The sequence below is a fragment of the Agelaius phoeniceus genome, chromosome 6, assembly GCF_051311805.1.
Source record: "Agelaius phoeniceus isolate bAgePho1 chromosome 6, bAgePho1.hap1, whole genome shotgun sequence".
Classification (NCBI taxonomy): Eukaryota; Metazoa; Chordata; class Aves; order Passeriformes; family Icteridae; genus Agelaius; species Agelaius phoeniceus.
In genome coordinates, this window is record NC_135270.1 from 59,359,044 (window position 1) to 59,376,508 (window position 17,465).

Below are 17,465 nucleotides of genomic sequence, written 5' to 3' on the forward strand. Positions count from 1 at the left end.
GAGCTGCGGGAGCCCAGGCCTCTCTGCCGGCCGCCCTGCAGAGCTCCCAACTCCAGCTGGCAGGGCCTCAGTGCCCGCCCTGTGCCCTCCCATACGCACCGACAGCCCAGGCCCCGCTTGCTGCCCTCATGGCGGCACTCCTGGCCCCAGCGCTCTCCAAGGCCTTCTCCAGGGGTGCCTTCCTGCGGCCTTTCAGTCCCTGCCCGGGAGCCAGCAGAGACCTGCACAGGGGCTGTTGGCAAGGGCCCGCAGGGACAGCGCCAGGGCCAGTGGCTTCCCAGTGACACAGGACAGCCTTAGGCTGGAGATGGGCGAGGAATTCTGGCCTCAGAGGCTGCTGAGGCCTGGCCCACGCTGCCCACAGGAGCTGTGGCTGCCCCATCCCTGGCCGTCTTCCAGGCCAGCTTGGATGCGCCTTGTGGCAGCCTGGCCTGGCAAAATGTGTCCCTGCCCTTGGCAGCAGGGCTGGAACAAGACAATTTCTAAGGACCCTTCCAAGCCAAGCCATTCTAGGATTCTGTGATCTGAGGGGCTGGCTTGGCTTGGCTTAATTTCTGCTTTGAGCCAATTCAGCACTCTCAGTTTGGTTGAGTTCAAGGCGTCTGTTCAAGATCCCAGATTCACAGTGGGTGACATTTACCACTACTCTAGGCCTTGCTGAGATCAATAAAGTCTTGCACTACAGCAAGATCCTGTAAAATTGCATTTTATTGAAACAAGAGCAAAGAATTTTCCAGCTCACCCCTCTTAAATGCGCTAACTATAGGGCATATATATGGTTCCCAACAGATAGGGACAGTAGATATGGCTATATATGTATCTAAAAATTGTATGAGTAACGTAATATATTGTAATATATTATAGGCATGGGGTAATATATACAGGCATAGGGTGTATAATACATATTACACAGTTCTATTCAAATCTAATTTTAACAGCATGTATATATCATATGTATCTTATCTATGTTATAAATATCTCTCTTTTATGGAACACCTTCCAGACATAAACACACTAAAAGCAATAATATGTGTCATAACAGATAGTGACACTAAATATGCCCTCTACTGTTAGTATTTACACATAATTACATATTCAACTCTTTAAAATTACTTTTTATCCTTACATTATAACTACATATTTCATATATTTTATATTATTTCTCTTTAGTATACCGTTTTGGTTTATGGTAGTTTAGTGGTATATATAATTTATAAATATTATAGTCTATAATAGGAATACACTATATATCTATGAAATAAAAATCTGGATTCCTTCGTATACAAAATTTCCGGCCAGCTCCAACGCCGTTGTTCCAACGCTGACGTCAAGATGTCCCTTCCAGGAACATAGAGAGACTCCATCCGTTGACTGATCCTCGGCCAGCAGCGCCCGCTTTTTCTCTTGGTCCTTTTTGCCCCATTTTTTTTCTCTTTCTCTGTCCCACATTCACACTTCTCCCACGCTCTAGATTTTGCCCCTTTTCAAAGGCCAGGAAAGACTGCATGTTGCAGGTCGGCTTTGGAGGCTTTGGCCCTGCACGTACGGCACGTGTTCTCTTCATGTGCTTTTTCCGGCATGGGAGAGTAGTGGGAAGCAGGGCTGAATGCGGTCTGGGTGCTTTTTTTGGAAAACGAAATTACAGAAAGACCTAGTCTAAAAGCACCCAGGGCCCTCCACCTGCTGAGGCGGCAGGAGAGCCAGTGGGACCTTCACCAGAGCCTTTGCACGCATCCTCTTCTCAGCCAAATCTGGACTGCAAGGTGGTTCTCTGCTGCCAGCTGTGAACAGCACAAGCACAGCTCTGTGCTCACAGCCACGACTCCTCCCCTTCTTTGGGTCAATCTTCAGCAAGAAGGATTCTTTTGTACCACCTTTTCAGAACCTGGTACTCATGGATGGCCTGGGCGTGGGCATCCGGCTGCTGCGCCAGGCGAAGGAGAAGATTGTACGACCCACACGTTTGAACATCTGCAGGTACACGGATGTGCTGAGGGAGCGTCGGGTTCCCCACAATGAAGTGGTTGAGGCGTTTGGCTTGCACACAGAAGCGCAGGCTCTTGATGATATCCTGCAGTCGTTCTAGGAGGTCTCTCCTGCGCCACGATGAGACGGGGATGACATTGAGCAGGTGCATGACAATGGTCTTCATGGTGTAGGTGGAAAAGCTGAAGCCCAGCGGAAGTCGGGTGAAGAACTGCAGGCATTTCAGGTGCAAGCTGTCAGGAGGGGCCTGCCTGGCAATGTGCTTGAAGAATTCAGCCTCTGCCACAGCATAAGACTCGGGCCAGATTGTGCTTGCTGTGTGGGCCTCTCTGGTCTGGCTGCTGACGAAGACGGCTGAGTCGTCTCTCCGCACCCCGAAGAGCATCTCAATCCTGAAGCTTTCCCTGCCGTTGGTCACCTTGAATTGGCAGGAGCGCGTGGAGGGCAGCAGCACTAAGTGCCAGTTGTGTGACTGAGGCAAAGCTGGCCAGATTGCTCTCACCAGTTGGTAGAACCAGCGGGCAGTTTTCTGCACGTCCAGGTAGGAGCCGGTGCACAGGGTGTGCAGGAGGCTGGGACCCTGATTCCTCCTCAGCTCCTCCTCAGGGTGGTGCAGGAAGCACAGCATGTCCTCAGCCTGCTGCTCCCTCCTGCAGGTGCACTCCAGCTGCACGCGGACACGGAAGTTCCTCACGGGCCTCTGCCCTGCACTGTCCAGCTCCAGGTGGAAGCTGTGGCCTCGGGGAGGAGTCATGGGGATGAGCACGCGGTACACCACGTCCTCCTCACGGGGACTCCAGCCTTCAAAGGCACTGCCCACCCCGATGGCTCGTTGCAGGACTGGGTAGAAACTGTTTGACAAGACGTGTCCAAAATAAACCGCGTAATTGTCCATCAGGTTAGTTGTCCACTCACAGCCTCTCTGCAGGTCCTGTACAGGCCACCGGATGCGCTGCATTATAACTCGTCCAACGCGATCGTCAAAATCATCTTCTACTTGGACTGCAAGTGCAACATCGTTGTTTGCTGCAATTTCAGCCTCATTGACAGCTTCGTTTCCAACATCGTCTTCTTCGTTTGCAGCAACATTGCCCGCTTCCTCTTCATTTGCACCACGGTTTTCTTCTTCATCCTCCTCTCTCCTCAGGCTGCTTTTCCACCCAATAAACCACAGGACCAAGATGTAGACCAGGACCACAACAACAGCTAAGAGCAGCAAGAACTGCACCTGCTGCTGCCTATGCCGCTCCACCTCCTGCTCCAGCTGAAGCCTCTCCCGTTCCAGGTGTTTGGCACGCACTTCCATGCGCAGACGTGTTTCCTCATCCAATCCCTCAGCCACGGGCTGTGGGTACTGGATGAGGCTTTTCAAGAGCATGAAAAAGAACACTATGGGATCCATGGTCTGCAGGAGGAGGGAGAGAAGTCTGTGAGTGGGGCAGGGAGGGAGGGAACTGCTGCTTGCTGGATAGAGAACAGGATCCTCAGGGATCTGGGCACAGGAAGCACAGGGCCACAGACAGCATGCAGGCAGCAAGGCCTGTCTCAGTGCCCAGGCAGCAGCAGCAGCAGCAGCCGCCCTGTGGCCTGCCCAAAGTTCTCCCATGAGGGGCTGTCCCTGCTTGCAGAAGGAGAACCCAGCCCCAGGTGCAGCATTTCTGCCCCAGCCCTTGTTCCCAGCCCAGCCTCCCCACCACGTGTGCACTCACCGCTTGCCAAAGCAATGCATGGCCAGCGTTACCTGCTGGGGCCTTTTAGAGCTGCCCCCATTGTGACATGTCCCCCGTGATGTCACATGTGTCACAGCATGTCACAACACAGCCAGCCCCACCCTTTTGCCCTGAGCCAACTCCTGGCTCAGGCACTCAGAGTGGCCCTGGTGTACTGCTTAGGGCTGCCCTTGGGGGAAGCTTTTCCAAAGGATTTCCCATTGTTCTCTCTTTTTGTCCTTCTTTTCATCTGCCCTTTACTGGCAATCTCATAGACATCCCTGTTGGAAGGCTCCCTTGAGGATCATTGACTCTCAGCTTTGACTCCTCACTGGTTGAGCTACACTGAAATCTAGGTGTCAGCGCGGTTGAAAAAGTCCCTGAAGATCACACAGTGCAGCTGCAAACGTAACACTGCCTACTGCTCCAATCAGCCAGGTCCCCAAATGCCACATCAACAAGACTGTTATACCTCTCTGAGGGTGGTCACTCCGAGCCATTTCCCTAGGCAGCCTGTTCCCAAGCTTGGCACCTTTTGCTTGAGGGAATATTTCCTAGAGATGCAATCGAAACCTCCCCTAGCGCAACTTGAGGTCATTTTCCTCTGCTCATACTGTTTGTTCCCTGGGCTGACAGAATGACTCCCACTAAGCTACAACCTCCCTTCTGGGGCCATCTGCATCGTGTCCGGCATTTGAGCTGTGAAACCAGCTCCTGGCAGGGGAGAGAAACGTGGGGCTTTTGCACGGCACTTCCCATGTTCCAGTGGGACAGAATGGGTTCTCAGTGGGCAGAAGAATTTCAGGTTGCCCGGAAGGGTTTCCATGGGAGGAGAACCTTTGTGCCAAAAACGTCAGCCAAGGGAATCCGTGGCCTTCCGAGCAGAAGGAAAAATCAGAATTTTCCTTGTAGAGAATGGAAAGGTTAGGAGTGAAAGTCAATGCTGGAATGTCCCCGTATGTCCATGTGGTTTTTTCTAACCTGCAAGTCCAGAGTGTCAAGAGGGGCCTCAGCAGCCAAGAAATGCCCTCTTGCTCTGGGGCCTTCCATGGCACGGGCGGCACAAGGGAGAGAGCCCTTGCGTGGCCTTTGCCTTCAGCAAGGCCCCAGTGTGGGCAAACCCTGAATTCCCTGTGGAAGCAGCTCAGATTTACACCGCCCAGCCTGAGGGATGCCAGAGGACAGACAGGCCCAACAAAGGTGCAAGTGCAATGCAGCTTAGGCTACAGCTTTCTGCCCTTGTGTCTCTGGAGCCTTGGAGGGGAAGGCCGTGTGCCTGGCAGTGACTTTCACCAGCTCTCCTGCTAACGGGCCTGGGCACCCCAGGGCTGCTTGGTCTCAGCACAGGCTGGAGCAAGAAGAAATGATTACCTGGCTTTGGAGACCCCTGAGACAAGCATAGATGATGATGAGTATGCAGAGAAGGCACAATCAGCACTGCACAGCTGCTTCTCTAAGCCATCAATCACAAAATATTCAAACAATACTGTCTGGGTTTGGGGTCTTTGTTGTGTTTCATTTAAAGCTTTTTCCCCCCCAGGAAAACGTGTGGCATTTGCCATATTGTACACCTGGATTTGAGTGGTCCATTCTCAGTGCTGCCTACATGGAACTCAAAATTGTGCTTTTGCACATCTCTTTCTCCTGTTACCATGTTTCAGTTCAAGGCACTGATGGGTAACAGCTTTTCTCTCCTTTCACCTTGAGCTCAAGAGCTGGGAGAGCCACCCACCCCCCTCCTGTGACACAGCCTGAGCCTTCAAGTCTTCTGCAGCAGTGTAAGGTGGCATGGTGCCAGTGGCTCGGCTGCCAGCACTGGTGCTCGCCATGGTGGAAGGCTCATCTGTACGGAGTAAGTCAGCTCACAGCTGCCAGCAGCTGGGCTGTGTCCCACTCCACATTGGTCCTGCTATCAAGTCGCAGGGCACAAACCTAACACGGACAAGTTCAACTCGCAACCATGTCCCCGAGTGCCGCTGCCACACATTGCTGAAGTGGCTCAAGCAAGGACAATTGCACCAATTCCTCGGGCAGCCAGTGCCAGTGCTTGACAACACTTTCAGAGGAGAAATTTTTCCCCAATACTTAGTCTAAGCCTCCCATGGCTGAAGGTGAGGCCATTTCCTCTTGTCCTCTCCCTTGGTTCCTGGGAGCAGAGGCTGACCTGCACCAGCCCCACCCTGCTGTGTGGGAGCTGCAGAGAGTGAGAAGGCTCCTGTGTGATCCTGACTGTGGCTGCAGCCATGTGTGCCCCTGTGTCTGTGCCCGGCACTGCCGGCCCTGCTGCCCTGCTCCCGGAGCCCTGTCCCCGGGCAGAGCCGCTCCCTGGCCGGGCACAGCCCCATGGGCTGCTCCCTGCTGCGGCCTGGGCTGGCCCCAGAGCCGGCTCCCCCTGAGGGTGGCCCCGGGCTGGCCGCGTGTCCCCAGCCGGCTGTGCCCGGGCAGCTGCCTCAGCCGTGAGGGCTGCAGAGCTGCGGGAGCCCAGGCCTCTCTGCCGGCCGCCCTGCAGAGCTCCCAGCTCCAGCTGGCAGGGCCTCAGTGCCCGCCCTGTGCCCTCCCATACGCACCGACAGCCCAGGCCCCGCTTGCTGCCCTCATGGCGGCACTCCTGGCCCCAGCGCTCTCCAAGGCCTTCTCCAGGGGTGCCTTCCTGCGGCCTTTCAGTCCCTGCCCGGGAGCCAGCAGAGACCTGCACAGGGTCTGTTGGCAAGGGCCCGCAGGGACAGCGCCAGGGCCAGTGGCTTCCCAGCGACACAGGACAGCCTTAGGCTGGAGATGGGCGAGGAATTCTGGCCTCAGAGGCTGCTGAGGCCTGGCCCACGCTGCCCACAGGAGCTGTGGCTGCCCCATCCCTGGCCGTCTTCCAGGCCAGCTTGGATGCGCCTTGTGGCAGCCTGGCCTGGCAAAATGTGTCCCTGCCCTTGGCAGCAGGGCTGGAACAAGACAATTTCTAAGGACCCTTCCAAGCCAAGCCATTCTAGGATTCTGTGATCTGAGGGGCTGGCTTGGCTTGGCTTAATTTCTGCTTTGAGCCAATTCAGCACTCTCAGTTTGGTTGAGTTCAAGGCGTCTGTTCAAGATCCCAGATTCACAGTGGGTGACATTTACCACTACTCTAGGCCTTGCTGAGATCAATAAAGTCTTGTACACTCCACATTCTGTAAAATTGCATTTTATTGAAACAAGAGCAAAGAATTTTCCAGCTCACCGCTCTTAAATGCACTAACTATAGAGCATTAATATGGCATACAGGAGATAGCGACACAAGATAAGGCTTTACTTGTACGTAAATATTGTGTCATATATATAATATATCATATTCATATGGTATATAATATATATTATATAGCTTTATTAAAATATAACATATATAACATATATATAATATATATGTTTTATATGTAATAACTATATCTATTTTATGAGATATAAAATCTTCCAGACAAAAATGCACTAACAGTATTAATATGTTTTAGAACAGATAGTGACAGTAATATGTGCTCTACACTTATTACTTTAACACAATCACATATCCAAGTCTTTAAAATTCTTTCTTACCATAATATAATATTTACATGGGGTTTTTTTGTTATTATTTCAATGAGAATATTGTTTTACTCTCATATATGATAATTTATATACCTATGAGTATATATTTTGTTCACATGACATATATATCTATATAATAAAAATCTAGATTCTTATATATACAAAATTTCAGGTGATCTCCAACACAGTTGGTCCAATGATTCCCTAAAGGTTTTCCTTCCAGGGCCACGGGGAGACTCCATCCATTGACTCATCCCTCATCCCAGGCAAGCAGTGCTAATTTTTCCTCTTGGTCCTTTTTGCCCTGTTTCTTTTTTTCTTTTTCATTCCCACATTCCCTTTTCTTTCTTAGTCCAATTTTTGGCCCTTCTCAAAGGCAGGGAACAACTGCATCTTGCAGGTGGGATTTGGTGACTGGCCCTTCATTTATGGCACGTGCTCTCTTCATGTGCATTCTTAGGATGGAGGAAATTCTTGCAGGGTTTATGTGGATCTGGTTGACTTCTTTTAGAAAATTAGGTGATACAAGGAGGTAGAACCCTCCCATGGCCCTCCACCTGCTGATGCAGCAGGAGAGGCTGTGGGACCTTCACCTGAGCCTTTGCAGGAATGCTCTTCTCCTTAAAGCACCAAATTTTTACTAGGAGGTGGCTCTCTGCTGCCAGCTGCGAGCAGCACAAGCACAGCTCTGTGCAGGAGAATCTCTTTCAATTGTCAGGTTTAAGGATTGCTACAAGTCGACGTTGCAGATCCAAGTACTCGCCTATCCCCTGGGAACAGGAAACTGGATCCATCACCAAGCGATGGAAAAGGTTGGGTGGCTCAGCTGTTTGAACATCTGGGGGCAAACTGATCTCCTCAGGAAGCCTCTGGTTACCCACAATGAAGTGGTTGAGACGTTTCACTTCCAGGGATAAGAGCAGTCTCTCGCTGATATCCATCAGTCGCCTCAGGAAATGTCTCCTGCACCACTGTGACACGGGAATGATGTTCAGGAGGTGCATGACAATGGTCTTCATGGTGTAGGTGGACAAGCCTATACCCAGCTGAAGATGGGTGAAGAGCTGCAGGCATCTCAGGTGCAAGCTGTCAGGGGGAGCCTGCCTGGCAATGTGCTTGAAGAACTTCATCTCTGCCACATCATAGGACTCCAGCCACAGAGTGCTTGGGGTTCCAGCATATCCTGGCTGGCTGCTGACAAAGATGTCAGAGTCACCTCTCTGCACCCCAAAGACCACCTCAATCCTGAAGCTTGCTTCTCTGTTGGTCACCTTGAATTGGCAGGAGCGCGTGGAGGGCAGCAGCACTAAGTGCCAGTTGTGTGACTGAGGCAAAGCTGGCCAGATTGCTCTCACCAGTTGGTAGAACCAGCGGGCAGTTTTCTGCACGTCCAGGTAGGAGCCGGTGCACAGGGTGTGCAGGAGGCTGGGACCCTGATTCCTCCTCAGCTCCTCCTCAGGGTGGTGCAGGAAGCACAGCATGTCCTCAGCCTGCTGCTCCCTCCTGCAGGTGCACTCCAGCTGCACGCGGACACGGAAGTTCCTCACGGGCCTCTGCCCTGCACTGTCCAGCTCCAGGTGGAAGCTGTGGCCTCGGGGAGGAGTCATGGGGATGAGCACGCGGTACACCACGTCCTCCTCACGGGGACTCCAGCCCTCAAAGGCACTGCCCACCCCGATGGCTCGTTGCAGGACTGGGTAGAAACTGTTTGACAAGATGTGTCCAAAATAAACTGTATAATTGTCCATCAGGTCTATTGTCCACTCGCAGCCTGCCTGTAGGTCCTGTACAGGCCACTGGATGCGCTCCAATAACATCCTTCCTATGTTCTCCTGAACACGATCATCTACTTCATTTCCACCATCATCTTCACTTGCATTTACACTTTCTTCTTCAGGCTCCTCTCTTCTCATGCTCCTTTTGCACCCCATAAACCATATGACCAAGAGAAGGACCAGAAGCAGAGCAACAGCTAAGAGCTGCAAGTACTTCCCAACTCCACTTTGCTCCAGGGCCAACTGCTCCATCTCCCACTCCAGCCAAAACCTTTCCAGTTCCTGCTGCTCTGCATGTACCTTCATGTGCAGAGATGTTTCCTCATCCCAAACATCACCCACGGGCTGTGGGTACTGGGTGAAGCTTTGCAAGAGCAAGAAAAGGAATACTATGGAATTCATGGTCTGCAGGAGGATAGAGAGAATGTCTTAAATTGTGCTGTGGGGGAGGCAGCTAGCAGTAGGTGAAGCAGGGATGGGAATCCTCAGGGATCTGAGGGCTGGAAGGACAGGGCCCCACACAGCTGGCAGGCAGCAGCAGCCGCCCTGTGGCCTGCCCAAGGCTCTCCCATGAGGGGCTGTCCCTGCATGCAGAAGGAGAACCCAGCCCCAGGTGCAGCGTTTCTGCCCCAGCCCTTGTTCCCAGCCCAGCCTCCCCGCCACGTGTGCACTCACCGCTTGCCAAAGCAATGCAGGGCCAGCGTTAGCTGCTGGGGCCTTTTAGAGCTGCCCCCATTGTGACACCTCCCCCGTGATGTCACATGTGTCACAGCATGTCACAACCCAGCCAGCCCCACCCTTTATCCCCACCCTTTCTCAGGCACTCAAAGTGGCCCTGATGCACAACCTAGGGCTGCCCTTGAGTGAAGCTTCTTCAAAGAACTCCCATTGTTCTTTCTTTTGGATTTATTTTCATCTGCCCTTTACTGGCAATCTCATAGATAGCCCTGTTGGAAGGCACCCTTGAGGATCATTGACTCTAAACTTTGACTCCTCAGTGGCTGAGCTACACTTAAATCTCAGAGTCAGCGAGATTGAAAAGACCCTGACGATCACACAGTGCAGCTGCAAACTTAACACTGCCTACTCCATTAATAAATTGAGTCCCCAAATATTCCATGCCTTTTCAATCCCTCCATGGAGGGTGACACAGCTATTTCCCTAGGCAGCCTGTTTCCATGCTTGATATTAGTTTTCACGAAAGCATTTTTTCTAAGATCCAATCTAAATATCTACATGCGATACAGCTTGAGGTCATTTTCCTTGGTCTTACTGCTTGTTTTTTTTGTGTCACTGGACAAGTGGAATCTTCAGAAAAGCCCGTCTTTAGCCTAAGATTTTGTCAACAGCTCATATTTAAGAAATCTTTCTGGCCTGCAAGTTCTAAAGTTCAAATCCATTTATAAAATTAATTATTTATTAAACAGACAGGAGATAATAGATAAATAATCTCCATCAGAGTTACTTACTACTCAGTATAAAACTAAAAGGAATTAGAAGTAGATTACAGCCTAATAAACAATGTACAACATGAAGGTGTCTATATTAAAGCATGTCAAAGAAACAGCATTGAGCAGGAGTCAAATGTTACACACCACAGCGATGATAATAATGCAGATTTCTTTCACTTAACCTCCATGGCAGTAATTGCAAAACAAGTGTCCTTGTCCACAAGAGAAACACCACACATTTCCAGAAAAATGTATAGAAAATTTCTGCTTTGTGAAAGTTTAGTATGGCTTTTATAATTATGAAGCCTGTCAATCAGAAACCCAGCTTCTCTTTCCAGATCCCACTTCAACAGTTAGATGTTTATTGGCAGGTAGGAGATGCCAGCCCACTGTTAGCCCCATGGAGCCAAAAGAACTCACTGCAAGACTGCTGGTCCTGTTTGAATTACCTGAGCAGTCAACAGACCACAGATCAGCTCTTGAGCAGAATGAGACGCCCTGCCACACCTGGGAGAATAAATCAACCCCCAGCTGGCTACAACCTCCCTTCAGGGAGTTGTAGAGAACCACGAGGTCCCCTCTGAGGCACTTTTTCTTTCTGCTAAACAACCCCAATATTGCAGTGGGCGGTGTTCAGAGTGCCGTGACCTTCCCAAAGAAGCCTCTTAAAAAAGACACCTCGCTGTCTGTGCTCACACTGGGTGATTTCAGCTCTTTCACGCAGAAGAAGAGATGGGGTCTTTGTGTGGTGTTCCAAAGACAGCCTTTATTGAGCTTCTTCCCTGAAACAGTCGAAGTGCCACTCAGGCAGGGAGAGCTTGGAAAGCAGGGAATTATATAAGAATCTTGAGGGGTGGGACGGAACACTAGGGCCAATGGCACCAGGGCACAGGGGTGGAGCAAGGGAGAAGGGCCAGTGGGATACATTAAATCTGCATGTCACAACGAGGCATGCTGTGAGAAGCCTTTTTTCCTAGCCCGAACAGGTGGTTATGGCTTGAGGGGTTGTCCCTCCAGGGGAGTACAGTGGATTCTTTCCTTATTGGCCCACCAGCCTCTGCACCCCACCTCCCTCAGCCCTTCTTCATCAGACTTGTGCTCTCATAGAAGCATTTCTAATAAAAAGAACTAGCATTTGTGGATATCAGTACCCTTGAAACTACATGCTCAGTGGCTCTTATTAATTAGTTCCTTGAGCTTGCTCTCCCACAACCCTTGGGAGTAGCTGCACAGAGAGTTTTTTCCATAATGCCTAAGATTTTTTACTCAAGCATTTCTTGATTACTGTGGACAAGACAGCACCAATCACCACTTCACCTACAAGAGCATTTCTATGGACAAACAACAGGTCTAGGAGGGCACTTTTCCTAGTTGGCTCCCACAGTACCTATGTCAAAAAGCTATTTTCAGTGTGGACTTCAGGAATTTTTTTGGCTTGTTCAGCTCTTCACTATGATGTCTCCATTTGCAGCTAAGAAGTTGAGGTGCACCATGAGTATGACTTTGTGTGACTGATCAAGAGATTTCTTTTCATTCCTTATAGCATCATACACCAGTGTCATCATCCTGGCTCAGTGATCCATTAGAGACTGGGTGAAGCTCACAGAGGGAATAGATTCTCTCAGAAAAGGGATGGCAGTCAGTGTCCAAGTGGTAATGGCACTCTCTCACAAGGCCCTGGCCAGGATCTCTTCAGCTACATCAGGTTTGACTCCATGAGTATCCTTTTACTCTAGAGGAAAGGTGTGGCAGCAATTTCCCCTGCCAACTGAGCAGTGCCTTCTCCATGTCCTGCATTCTCAGATCTGTGGCAGCTTTTCCCCAGGGAGTGTCTAAGGATGGGCAGCTTCTCCATGCAGACCCCAGTGACCAGCTGAAGCTGACCCCATGGTCCCTGACCAGCTGAAGCTGCCAGCAAGAATTTCTGGGTCCATCTAAAATGGTCACCCTGGCTGTGACAGTATGAGAAGAAAGGGGGATGAAATTCATCTTTGTAGCCACTGTAGTGTGATGACCCATCCTTAAGGGGAAGGAAACTCTAAAGATTTTTAAATGCTTGTGATTGAAAGGAATAACAAAAGTCAGGGGGTCCACAAACAATCAGAAAACTTTATTAACTAATTAGACACTGGGCTTGGAAATCAATATGTTAGTCCCCCTCCTATTATATAAGCACATGGCAGTGGGTTTTGAATAAAAGGGTAGGGTTAAAGGGAAGAGAGGAATTAAAGAGGGAGAGATAAATTAAATAAAGACAGAAAGAAAAAGACAAAGAAGAAAGGAGAACACCAGTCCTGGTTACAGTGTTGATCCAGTTAGTGGAATGTCAGTCCTGGCTGCAGTGCCAATCCAGGGGATAATCCTGCTTCAGCATCAATCCAGCTGTGCCAGTCTGGTCTATGAGATATCCAGGGTCCTGAGGGCACTTCCCAGGCTTGGGGGTTACCTTTTTGTTGACAGGTTTCTCTGCCCTAAAGACAGGTTTCCCACTTTCTATGTCAATTAATTAGCATGTACAGTCCTTTCTTTCAGGCCTTCCTGGACATGGGTCAGATGGCTTTGATGGTTTTTGGGGGTCTTAATCCTACTCTATAATCCATGCCCTCTTCTTGGCCTTATTCTTGTGCTTATGCTGTACTGTGGCTCTTTCTCACAGAAAAGTGCTGCCCTATTTCCTCCTGGTCCCCCTTTTCTAGCCAAATATTGGTATTCCTCACAGCATGTCAATACCAGCAGTCCTTGACTATTACCAACAGTCCCTGGTTGGCTCCACTACCATCCAATTATCAGTGTTAGAGACACACACATTGGTCCCTTATATTCCGGGAATCAAGAGCTCAAAAGGCCTCGCTTTAGACTGCTTTACAGTCGTAACAGAGTGCTTTAGTCATAGTAATTTTCCATCATTCAGGTCTTTTCTCTGTAACTTTATTTGAAAGTTTGTCAACAAAAATATTATTCCACTTGGGTTCTTAGTCAGAAAAATTCAGGAAAGAAAAATAAATCAGGAAAGAAAAATAAGTTTCCGAGGCTGTTCCTTAAAAAAAAAATTGTGCTAATTAGGCACCTGTTAGTTCCTGGGAACAAATAATGTTGCTGATACATTCAAAAGGGGCTTCGTACAAATGGAGTTTTCAAGGCCAAGGCCTAATGAGTGTTTCTCAGACTTTAGTGCAGCCAGTGACAGGGGGAGTGCATCACCACAGTTTACCCTGCAATGGAAGTCAGTTTCTCTGGGCCTCCACATGGTAGTCATGACTGTGGATGCTGTGGGAGACTGTCGAGATGACACAGCTGTGGCTGCTGATAGCAGAGGGCTGCTGCATGGCATTTTACCTTTTCTCTCTCTGTATCCCACATTCTCTTCTCTTCTTCTTGGCACTATGAGCTCATTTTCTGCTACTGCCTGCCAGGCCCGCAAATGCTCTGTTAATGAGCACCTCCTTCAGCAGCCATTGAGCAGCAAACTTGTGAGCCGACGCCGGAGATCCTGGTACTCACTCATTGCCTGGGAGTGGGCAACTGGATACCATGCCAGATGATGAAAGAGATTGGATGGCTCAGCTGATGCAATGTCCAGAGGCAAGCGGATCTCCTGAGGCAATCTCTTGTTGCCAATGATAAAATGCTTAAGGCATTTCTCCTCCAGGCAGCGGCGCAGGTTGACATTGATATCTCCCAGGCGCCGCAAAAAATACCTCCTGCGCCATCGTTACACGGGAATGGTGTTCAGGAGGTGCATGACAATGGTCTTCATTGTATAGGTGGACAAGCCTATACCCAGCTGAAGATGGGTGAAGACCTGCAGGCATCTCAGGTGCAAGCTGTCAGGGAGAGCCTGCCTGGCAATGTGCTTGAAGAACTTCATCTCTGCCACATCATAGGACTCCAGCCACAGAGTGCTTGGGGTTCCAGCATATCCTGGCTGGCTGCTGACAAAGATGTCAGAGTCACCTCTCCGCACCCCAAAGACGACCTCAATCCTGAAGCTTGCTTCTCTGTTGGTCACCTTGAATTGGCAGGAGCGCGTGGAGGGCAGCAGCACTAAGTGCCAGTTGTGTGACTGAGGCAAAGCTGGCCAGATTGCTCTCACCAGTTGGTAGAACCAGCGGGCAGTTTTCTGCACGTCCAGGTAGGAGCCGGTGCACAGGGTGTGCAGGAGGCTGGGACCCTGATTCCTCCTCAGCTCCTCCTCAGGGTGGTGCAGGAAGCACAGCATGTCCTCAGCCTGCTGCTCCCTCCTGCAGGTGCACTCCAGCTGCACGCGGACACGGAAGTTCCTCACGGGCCTCTGCCCTGCACTGTCCAGCTCCAGGTGGAAGCTGTGGCCTCGGGGAGGAGTCATGGGGATGAGCACGCGGTACACCACATCCTCCTCACGGGGACTCCAGCCCTCAAAGGCACTGCCCACCCCGATGGCTCGTTGCAGGACTGGGTAGAAACTGTTTGACAAGATGTGTCCAAAATAAACTGTGTAATTGTCCATTAGGTTAGTTGTCCACTGACAGCCTCTCTGCAGGTCCTGTACAGGCCACTGGATGCGCTCGTCTAGAAGCCATTTCAGATCATTGTCAGAAAAATGGTCTTCATCTCCCTCGCTGCTGTTCTCTGCCTCATCACTCCTTTTCCTCCAGAAAAAATACAGTCCCAAGAGAAGGACAAGGAGCCCAGCAAAAGCCCAGACCTGCCTGGGCTGCAAAGCAAAGCAGAGCAGGTCTCCCCAGGCCCCTCCACTCTCCTTCAGGGTGATCAGCTCCACCTGCTGCTCCAGCCGAATTCTCTTCCTCTCCAAGCGCTTTCCACGCAGCTCCATGCGCAGATGTTTCTCCTCATCCAAAACATCACCCACAGGCTGCATGTACTGGATGAGGCTTTCCAGGAGCATGAAAAAGAATGTTATGGCATCCATGGTCTGCAGGGGGATGAAGAGCAGGCTTAAATGGGGCCTGTAGGGAGGGAAATGACAATGAGGGCAGCAGGGATGGGAATAACAGGGATCTGAGGGCTGGAAGGACAGGGCCCCACACAGCTGGCAGGCAGCAAGGCCTGTACTGCTCCCCCAGCAACAGCAACAGCAGCAGCAGCCGCCCTATGACCTGCCCAAGGCTCTCCCATGGGGGGCTGTCCCTGCATGCAGAAGGAGAACCCAGCCCCAGGTGCAGCGTTTCTGCCCCAGCCCTTGTTCCCAGCCCAGCCTCCCCGCCACGTGTGCACTCACCGCTTGCCAAAGCAATGCAGGGCCAGCGTTACCTGCTGGGGCCTTTTAGAGCTGCCCCCATTGTGACACGTCCCCCGTGATGTCACATGTGTCACAGCATGTCACAATACAGCCAAGCCAGCCCTGCCTTTCGTCCCCACCCCCACTCAGCCTCAGTGTAGCCTGAAGCAATCAAAGGCTGGATACACACAAAGTGCACACGGAACTGCAGGTTAAGCTGTGGAAGGACTAGGGGTGTGGCTTCTGTGAGAGCTTTCTAGAGGGTTACAGCTGCAGCTTGAGCAGCTCCTGTGCTGACACAGTCCACAGTGGCATGGAAGATCTGGCTGTGGTGGGTCCAAGTGTGTAGTACCACTAAAGGGCCTCTGTACCCTCACTGTTGCTTTGGAGGAGTATCATTCCTGAGCACACAGCACATGGAGAAGACACTGCTTTGTCAGTGTTTGTAATTTTTGGTGCACCATTCTCTAACAGCAAAAGCTCAGTCTGGGAGTCAGATCCAAAGATGAAGAGGCTGTGGCAAGGAGCCTGGAACTACAGACTCCTGTTACCACATGGACACTGAATGTTCTCTCTTTGTGAGGGAATCCAGTCCCTCTGGAAGTTTCACCTTGTGCAAAGATGCCAATAAATGGCATCTTGAGCAGATGCTTCCTCTGTCGAGTGTCTGTGCCTCATTTTGGTGGGGAATGCAGGCAGCAGTATTCACTGCTTGTCATTGGTTGACCTCAGCTGGACAGAGAGAAAAAATAAGGACCAAGGACTTGTGGGCTGAGACAAGAACAGAGAGATTGCTCAGGCTCATCTGGGGGAAGCATATTTCATTTCCTACCAATCTAATCAGAGTGGGATAATGAAAAATAAAACCAATTTTCTTAAAAATCTTTACCACACTTCTCCCTTCTTCCTGGGCCCAGCTGATCACTGTGTCCAATGCTGTAAGCCAGGACTCACACAGCACTTGGATAGTTCTCCATAGGGGTTGCCTGACACAGCCTGAACACCAGAGGTCTTAGCCAGCTACCAAAGGCAAGTGACCAGCTTCAGCATTTTCTTCACTCATTAATATCAGCCTATTTCCTTGACAGCTGATAGCTATCCACAGGAATTTGGCTTTGCAGACCTGAAATAACAAACTAGGAAGTAGGAGGATCTCTGTGGAATCCAGCTTTAGCCTAAGTATTTGATAATCTGGCATAAGATCATAGCATAAAAATCAAAATGACCCACGTTTGAAGACTGAATGTTCTGACCCATTATGAGGAATAGATATTTATAGGGGAACTGTAAGAAAGTGTAAAAAATACTGATCATTTAATGGTTTTAGCCCTAAGCACAAGAGGAAGTACAACCACAATCACATGGTAAGTCATTCCCATGGAAACTGATAATATTTTCCATTAAACTGGAATTTATTTTAGGCTCTAATCTGCTTAAGGACACAGAATGCATAATGCTGCAGCAAGATGCCATATGTAGAAAAAGAAAATGGCTAAACTGTGGGCATGACTGGGGTGTGGAGGAGGAAAGGACACACTGAGGACAGAGGACTCAGCGTAAGAAAACCCTGTCCCAGCACATCATGTTATAGGCAGGAAATGTTCCCTGCCCTCTGTTACCACTGGATCTCACTGCCTGGGTTTCCCTGCAGTGGACTGGATAAATAATGCAGGTGGAAAAAGTCAGCATGGCTCCTCCTTCCCTGGTCCCTTAACTGCGTCATGGATCTCTCCTAGCTCAGGAACAAAAAGTATTAATTAACTGCCTTACCAGACAC

At 50.3% G+C, this 17,465-nt stretch overlaps 1 protein-coding gene and 2 pseudogenes across 1 annotated transcript; all 3 read right to left on the reverse strand.

Annotated features, from left to right (window-relative positions):
- Positions 1 to 1,840: 1,840 nt before the first annotated feature.
- On the reverse strand, positions 1,841 to 3,388 carry LOC129121894 (inositol 1,4,5-trisphosphate receptor-interacting protein-like 1). The gene has a single exon (XM_054635404.2). It carries the CDS (start codon positions 3,386 to 3,388, stop codon positions 1,841 to 1,843), a length of 1,548 nt encoding a protein of 515 aa, XP_054491379.2.
- Positions 3,389 to 7,951: 4,563 nt separating this feature from the next.
- On the reverse strand, positions 7,952 to 9,609 carry LOC129122203 (inositol 1,4,5-trisphosphate receptor-interacting protein-like 1; annotated as a pseudogene).
- A 4,306-nt stretch (positions 9,610 to 13,915) lies between these two features.
- Positions 13,916 to 15,379, reverse strand: LOC129121895 (inositol 1,4,5-trisphosphate receptor-interacting protein-like 1; annotated as a pseudogene).
- Positions 15,380 to 17,465: the final 2,086 nt, after the last annotated feature.

Bases quoted from the DNA above. Each gene is read 5' to 3' on its own strand.
- LOC129121894 (XM_054635404.2), bottom strand. From the start codon at position 3,388: ATGGATCCCATAGTGTTCTTTTTCATGCTCTTGAAAAGCCTCATCCAG.